This window comes from Atractosteus spatula, chromosome 6 (assembly GCF_055471065.1).
Source record: "Atractosteus spatula isolate fAtrSpa1 chromosome 6, fAtrSpa1.hap1, whole genome shotgun sequence".
Classification (NCBI taxonomy): domain Eukaryota; kingdom Metazoa; phylum Chordata; class Actinopteri; order Semionotiformes; family Lepisosteidae; genus Atractosteus; species Atractosteus spatula.
In genome coordinates this window covers 47480152-47488560 of record NC_142711.1, presented here as the reverse complement: position 1 = coordinate 47488560, position 8409 = coordinate 47480152, and the positions used below count along the sequence as shown (strand labels likewise).

Sequence of the window (8409 nt, the reverse complement as noted above, 5' to 3'; positions counted from 1 at the left end):
AGCAATAGCATGACAAGGACCTGAAGACAAGTAGATTATGGGAATTAGGAAAAAGCCCCTTTATTAATCAGAAGAGGAGGCACGAAGGGGTGGGAAAGTTTGAAATACCCTGGCTTTTTTCAAGAAGCATCTAGGTGAGATCAGTTAGCTTCTAGCAATTAATGGTCTGCGTATCTGGTAACCTCGTAACCTTTCTGTTGCACTTACAGTACAACCAGACACCCATTTGCACAATAAAGCTCATTTATGAGAAATCTCCTGGAGTGTTTAGAATCTATAAAAAGTATCAAAAACGAAAAAACAACAGCATGCGGTTTCGGCAACAAACAAGCAAAGAGTAAGGAGATTACATTTTTCTTTAGATTGAAAATCCATGGACCGTGAGTAATCAGGACACTTTAGTTCACTTCATTGTAGTCCGCCAAGGAAAACGGTACGTTTCGCTCTGTACTGAACACGCGCCGAGAAGTTTTCAAACAAACCCGGAAGCTCCGCTGATATCTTTCGTATATATATTTTTAAATTTTCGTGTTCTTCCAGCGGTCTGCAGTGTGCAGAGCAAGGCTACGTTGACGTGAAGCACAAAAAGGGGGCAGGCTGCGTCGCGAGAAAAGTGCGTGTCTTTTAAATGGAGTGAGGAGGCTGGAGCCACGTTTGACTTGGAGGGACCGGGTCAATGGATTTGCTAAAGGAATAAACTAAAAACAAGCCACTTCTCTCTCTTTTTTTTCTTTCTCTTATATGGCCTCTGCTGGAGTAGCATAGCTAGCTAATAGATACGCCATTCCAGACCATGGCTCCTTACGTTTTAGCAATATTACAGGTCTTTCTGATTTTCATAGCTCAGCCGGTGCCTTCATTTTCATGGGATACTGATTTGGAGCTCTTTGACCTCGTTGAAGAAATTCCACAGACTTTTTATGAATTTCTCGGCGTGGCACAGGTAAATCCCTTTATTTATTTTTTTAAAGGTCGGTTTTAATGTTCCATGTATGGTTTCCTTGGATTGGGAGAACTGGCTTCCGTCTTGTACAGTCAAACACTGCCGGAGCTTTGAGCTATGGGTGCACGGAAAGTAGCGGAGAAGCATGTTGCAGTAACTAAATAAAACAAAAAACAAACTTTAAAGATACGGTTGCAAAGTATCGACTCGTGCTGTCTCGTTCATTGCCCTGCGCTCCGCGTTTAGGTTCTGAGATGTGTAGTTTCATTTTCTCCCCGTCAGCGAAAGGTTGATTTTAAATCTTACTGCAATTTGAGTCGGATACATTCAGCTTGTAAGAGCCCTTCGGTTTCTGTTATTTTGGCAACAGATCCGCGAAGACGCAGCTGAAATGTATACCTCAACAGAGCAACTCTGTGATGCCGCAAGCAGCACAGGCTAACTCCAGGCTTGGGGCCTGTCCCCGGTGGATTCATGTGGTTTACAGACGAGAATTATTTAACTCGTTACTGTATCTCATTTTACAATCGGCACTATATTATTCGATGACGTGTCATTTTCACATCCGTGGCAAGCAGTGAGGATCTGCCTTGAGCTCGGACTAGTTAGTAATTCGATTTTATCTGGCCCTCGAACACAAGCAGAGTTAGGCATAGTTAACATGACTGTTTTGACATTTTGAGAGTCTTAAACACTCATTCATGGATGACATTTCGAACGGATGCTCTGAAGAGCCAGCTTCCATGCACAGTCCCCTTAAGTACTGTAGGTCTGAGAACTGAAACAAAACTTACATGAAACTCAACACTTCTTCTCTTACAGTTTTAAACATAATATTGAACGTTACTGTAAGTAGTGGCTAAAGTATTCAGTTAGAAATTCTGGGAATATATAAAGGGCCAGTCTTTGTGGTTCATAAGTTCAGTACTGTGACTGCTACATGTTACATATGAATCCATCGCTTAAGGAATGTAAATCTCTCAAGGTTTAATCGAATCTGAAATAACATGAAGACCAGTTAAATTTATCACTAAGGCAGTGGATAACCATCATCTCTGTATAGGTATACCTATGTAATATAGTGGTAGAGATAGCAAATGGTACATTTATTCTGTTGTGTGTAAGTTTAGTTCTTCAGCTGCAAGCCTGTGGAAATGTAGAAGTATTCACATGGAGAACCTGTATCTTAAAATTAGCTTAAAATAGCTCGATCATAAATCTTTATTAGGGTAGCATGATGGCACAGTGGTTAACATTTCTGCTATTTGCAGAAAGTTTGTATATTTTTCACGTGTTTGTATTGGTTTCCTCTTGGCACTCCAGTTTCCTCCCACAGTCCAAAGACATACTGGTAAGTTAACTGGCTTCTGGGAAAACTGGTCCTGGCGTCCTGTCAAGGGTCTACCCTGCCTAGAGCCCATTGCTTTCTGGGATAGGCTGTAGCTCCCCTGCAAGCCTAAATTGGATGAAACGTTTAGGAAATGGATGGATAAGTATTAATTATCGGTTGCCAGGGTGAATGCATTAAGTGTACTCAGAATAGCGTATTATGTTTATTTCTTACAATTTTATGGTGCTTTTCAATCCTAAGGATTCCAGAACCCTTCATATCCCCCGCCGTTCTCCACTGCGGTGCAGCTCGCATCTGGGTGACGTGCGGCAGCTGTTTTACCCCTGCAGCCCCAACAACTACAGAACAGATCAGGCAGAGATATGAGAAATTACTCAACTCTGGCTTAGTGGCAGGAAATTACTTAAAAAGTCTCCTTAACTCTTACGCTGGAGACGTGGCAAAAATGGCACCTTATGGTTTAAATGCAAACTGTTGCATCTGGTCTAAGCCGAACCCTGCAACCCGCCCAGTCAGCACCGTTTCAGCTGCGCAGCACAGTGGCAAATCCTAGAGGAAAACACCCCTAGAGGCACAACAAACGGTGTATAAACCAGTAAGTATATGTTATATATTACCCGTAACCATAAGTACCAACAGGATGAAAACATACGCAGTTGATTTTATGTGTAAAACAAAATGACCAGTTTCTTTGTCAGAACATAGCATATACCACTAATAGCTGCTAATTAAAATCCATTTGGCCAATCAACTCCAATCATGGATAGTATCTTTCTAATGAAAAGACCATTAACTTCTGACCTGCTGTTGCCCCTCCATATATGAAGATGGCCTTTAGGCTACCACTTTATTCTCTCACCTCAAGCCACCTCTGTGCAGTCAGGCTACACTAATTAACTTGAAGCTCCTCAAATTTCTTAAACAGCCAAAGCCGCTGATAATTTGCACCTTACATGTTGCTGTAATTGCAGGGCGCCTGGGTTAAATTCCTGGGGTTTTATCTGTGTGGAGTTTATATGTTCTCCCTGTGTTTGTGTGGGTTCCCTCCGGGGGCTCCGGTTTCCTCCCACAGCTCATGACATACTACACTTGATCTAAGGCAAAAGGCTGAGAAGCGACGACAACTCATGACATACTGGTTGGTTAATTGGCTTCTGGGAAAATTGGCCCTGGTGTGTGTGTGTGTGTGCTCTGCGATGAACTGGCGTCCCATCCAGTGGGATAGACTCTGGCTCCCCTGCGGCCCTGGATTGGATGAAGCAGGTGCACGATGTATGGATGAATGACAGTTATCACCCTATTATCAGTCATGTCACCCTGCAACCCACAGCTGGCAGCCCACTGAAGCTCCGCAGGTGTGAGCCTGGTCAGTACCTAGATGGGAGACCTCCTGGGAAAGCTAAGGTTGCTGCTGGAAGAGGTGTTAGTGGGACCAGTAGGGGGTGCTCACTCTGCGGTCTGTGTGGGTCCTAATTCCCCAGCATAGTGACGGGGACACTGTACTGTAAAATAGGCGCCATCCTTCGGATGAGACGTAAAACTGAGGTCCTGAATCTCTCTGGTCATTAAAAACCAAGAACTTCTCTGGTGTCCTGGCCAAATTTCCCATTGGCATTTACCAGTCACGGCCTCCTAATAATCCCCATCTATGAACTGGCTTCATCACTCTGTTCTCCTCCCCACTGAGAGCTGGTGTGTGGGGAGCGTACTGGCGCACTCTGGCTGCCGTCGCATCATCCAGGTGAGGGCTGCACATAGGTGGTGGTGGATGGGAGCCCCCATTACCTGCAAAGTGCTTTGAGTGGAGTGTCCAGAAGAGCGCTATATAAGTGTAAGGAATTTTGTCTCAAGGCTGTTTCTCCAGAGTTCAAGTGCTGCCTTGATGTCTGAAAACATGCAAGAAGAGAGACATCTCTCTCCTTCAACTGCTAAGCTCTCCCATCCCCCACGAGTGCTTTCATGCCACTCAGTTATTATTTCTTCCTGATATTTCAGTTACCATGTAACTTTTTCACTTTGAAGGCCTTGCAACTGTAGTTTGTGCCTTTTGGAGGTGTCAGTCCTGTTTTGAGCAGCCGTGCTACAACTTTTTAAATAAACAGACCCACAAAGACACAGGTTTTGTAATGACCCGCCGCCATAATATAAAGTGCAGCTTCTCTTCTCCTTTCCTAAATTTATTACACACGAAGTGGTGCATTTTCCTATACCATATTGCCATTCCACACATGAGTTAAATCTGTGCTACTGAGTATTGTGCACATAGGTCATCAAAATGAAAAAAAGAAAAAGAGGTGAAAGAAACCAAAATATATATTTTTTCTCGTGTCAATAATTGTAAACTGAGAAAAATCTAAAAGTTAAATGGGGCTATTAGTAAAAATACATGGTACGTCTGTATCACCCCTTTAAAATATGGCAATGACTTTTTTTCTCACTCATCAAGCTATCAGCAGGATAAATAACGTGATGGAGGCGCTGTACCGACCGTATTAAAATGATGTACAATTAATGCCAAATGTGAAGCACTCAATGGGAATTGGTATGCGTTTTGGTAGGTTTGTATTGTGGTAATGACTTATGGAATTTAAGTTAATATGAGAACAAAGCAAAGAAATTCTGAAATTCTCCAATTATTGTGTTTTAAGGAAGTGGCTTCTTGAAAAGTTAGAAATCATTTGAATTGAAAATTGTAAAATTTGCATGTGCTGGTAACTGTCGGTATGCTTTGACAGATCTGTTGATATGCCAAGATGGTCACAATTGGCCATTTTCATGTGGATTGAGGAAGGTGCGTCAAACGGGTAGTTATATCTGGGTTTTATAACTATCCTTGTTCAATAGAGCTGTCTTCTGTGTGAGAAAAACTGTAAGTGCATTGCATTTGATGGACTCTGATCTTGAATCATAATGCAGAAACAAAGAAGCTTTAAGGTGCACTTCTGTATTTGCGCAAAAAATGGTTTCACTGTAATTTTGACTAATTGTGACAACTGTGTAGACGCAAATTTCTGTTTTTTGAAAAAGATGTTCTGCTTGGATGTTTTCCAATGCTTGTACTTGTCAAAACTGAAATGAGAAACAAGTTTAATTTTTAATGTTTTAAAATGAACTAAAGAGGAACCCCGTCCCATGGGCTGTAACTGTTCTGTATCAGGCCCAATACAGTATAAACTGCACATGCAGGAAAACAGGGGAGACTGGAAACAGTTTGCCAGTAACACCAATGAACAACCACCTCCGCAACTGCAGTGCACACTCAAGTTTGTAGTTTAACTAATCAACAGAACAGATAAGATTCAGGGAAAAAAAACAATGTACAGTACTTTTGGAAAAAAAACTGAAACTGACAATGAAAGGTAAACAATGTCTCAAACTCTTGTTATCCAGAAATGTATCAAACTGATTAGTAGTATGGATGTAAGGAAAAATGGAATGGACAAATTAATGTGACTCAATCACTGAAAGTAATATCATCATAATAATAAGCTTCCCAGAATACAATCCCACGAATCCCTTCAATGATACAGGATTAAAGGGGCAGGCAATTTTTGGAAGCACAGGAAGTGTACAGATTTAAAGATATTTTTATTTTGAGCTGATGCCTGTGTCTTGCTTTTTGACTAGAAAAGGCAAAATCATAGTTTTAGGCGTGAGCCAGTGAAAATGAGCAGAAAGACTTAATAAAATCCCCTTTCTCCTGACAAGAACCTGTCTCAGTCAAGGTGCTCTGTACCCACATTCCTGTCAGAAGTTAAAATTGATCTGTTTCCATTATAATGCATTGCTGATACAACATACTATACACCATATTAACTTAACATCAACGATCCTGGTAGACTACATATTAGTCACAGAAAAATGAAATAAAGTGTTATTCTTTCCCCATTGATAAGCCTATGCTGGTACCCGATTGTATCTATTCTGTTGAGTTTAACGTTCACAAACCAAAAAGGCGTTTTGCATATCGCTGATCGCCTACAGTCCACATGTATTCAGTATGTATGCCATTTGCCCATTTGTTTCATATCCAAATTTTTGCCTTGTCCACAGGGGAAAATAAAGATGCTGCAGGATGATAAAAAATGAAACTTGGCAGAGTTTGGTCTCTAATGATCAGCAAAAAAGGCAATTTCTCTGTAAACCCAGCAGTTATATTTGCCGTACTTATAGATGGAGTCAGTTCAAATCATCCCGGAGAGTCTCCAAGATCTCATTGCCAGTCATCTCTCAAATACTGGCATATAAAGTTTTAACTTGAGCTGTTTTCTGAACAGTAATCCAACAAACAATTCAGTTTAGCTAAAGTAAATATCCAATAAATTGTGAGACACTAATATAGGAGAATGCTAAGGCTTTTCTGTTAATTGCTATAGGCATCTTCCCATAGGTAGAATCTTAAAAGAACAGTAAAGCACTTAATTGCACTTTTGAAGTAACATTTTTTAAACATTTTACAAATTTTGCTTTTTGCCAAAAATGTAAAATGCTTTCAGTCACTTCCCTTTGGGTAGTGATAGCACATTGATTAGTGTATTTATATTCTTAATTTAGAGGGGTTGTTTGATCTAAAATTATAATTGCTAGGAGAAAGGCTTGGGTATAATTGTGACTTCATATAATGCCACATGCTATTTTTTTGGTGAAAAAAGGGAGAATTGCTACATCTGAGTCTTTTTTTAGCCATGGATCCTATCTGTCTAACACCACTTCAAGAAAACATTTAAATTCAGATACATAGTAGGATCAGTTAAGTTATAAAGTACTTCTGCTTTTTCTTAATTGAGAACCAAGAAACATTTCTACAATAAGACAACATTTACATTTCTTTTTAGTTATTTTTTTGCTCTTCTTGATGACTCTTCAGTATATTTAAGCTGGTAAGGGAAAAAAGTAACATGTTTCATCGGGTTTGTACATTCGAATTATGACCCTTGACACCTGCCTTCAAAAGTAATATTATTTGCTTAGCAGACTTTTTTCTATTCTTGGAAACATTCATATGAAATTTATTTTGGCTAATTATGCAGAACGATTAGGTATATAAAATGAGAAGTTAATATGAGAAGTATAGCTTGAGCTGAACATTAAAGGCAAATATAGAACCAGGCAAATTTCAATTGTAAAAATTCAGACCTTCATTAGATTGTGTGATGTATGTTCACATGCAAGAAAACAGCAAAAAGCACATCGTATTGCCAGTTGGATAGTTAGGAACAGTAGTGCAATGTGTTATAGCCGAAGAATGGAATCGAGATTTGGGAGATCTGAGAAATGGGTGCTTTCTATCCAATTTCAGGCATTACAAACTTATTTTTCCACAATTTGACTGGAAATGGACTTTTTCAGAAACATTGGTGTGTAACCTTGATTGTGCTGCTCTATGCAAGCAAGACTGTTATATCAAAGGAAATGGTGCCTCCTGTAAAGAATTTTAGAATTTCAACATGCCCATGCAGCAGTAAATGGCACCGATATTCTTCAGTTATGTTCTTGTATTGCTATTAGTTTTATTTATATTGATAGATGATCCAGTAATGTCTTTTCTGACTTTTCTTGGATTTTAGTTACTTTCAATGGCCTTCTGAATTAGATTTTATTATTCACATTAATTTCAGGGGCTCAATTTCTCCCTTTTCAGGATTTGTTACTGTCACTTATTCTGTTCTTCAGAGATTACAATGTTAATCCTTAATTGTAATCGTTTAATTGGGTGAATAGTAATCACCATTTAGGCGTATTGACATGTCTAAGCAACTGAGCTAAAACCAGTTTGATGCAGGAAGATGCAATCTCTAGAAGCATACTGGCCATAATTTTAAGTTTTCTTGTTACCTGTTAAGGGAAATGGCTTGCAAGCTGACAGATCTACAGACATTTCTCAACTCTAGTGAATTGCTATGTGAATTTTGTACTGTAATCCTGTCAGAACTTGTTAGCTTTGCCTTGAAGAAACTTGGAAAAGAAACAGGCTGGCAAGAACGGCATGCATTTTTTTTTCAGCTGAACTTGTTAGCAGAGAAAATACTGCAAGAAAACAAAGTACTGTTGATTTGTCCTGTTGAGTTGACACACTCAATTCTTGTACCTGAAGTCTCACTTTTTCTAAAATGCA

General features: G+C 39.6%; 1 protein-coding gene across 3 annotated transcripts in view; it reads left to right on the top strand.

Annotated features, from left to right (window-relative positions):
* Positions 1–541: 541 nt before the first annotated feature.
* dnajc1 (DnaJ heat shock protein family (Hsp40) member C1) overlaps positions 542–8409 on the top strand; it is an 85950-nt gene continuing 78082 nt past the window's right edge. For all 3 annotated transcript variants that reach the window (XM_088918390.1, XM_088918388.1, XM_088918389.1), the window contains exon 1: positions 542–943. In XM_088918390.1, the coding sequence (XP_088774516.1) occupies positions 794–943 (150 nt within the window). In that variant the 5' untranslated portion in view covers positions 542–793. The remainder of the gene's footprint in view (positions 944–8409) is intronic.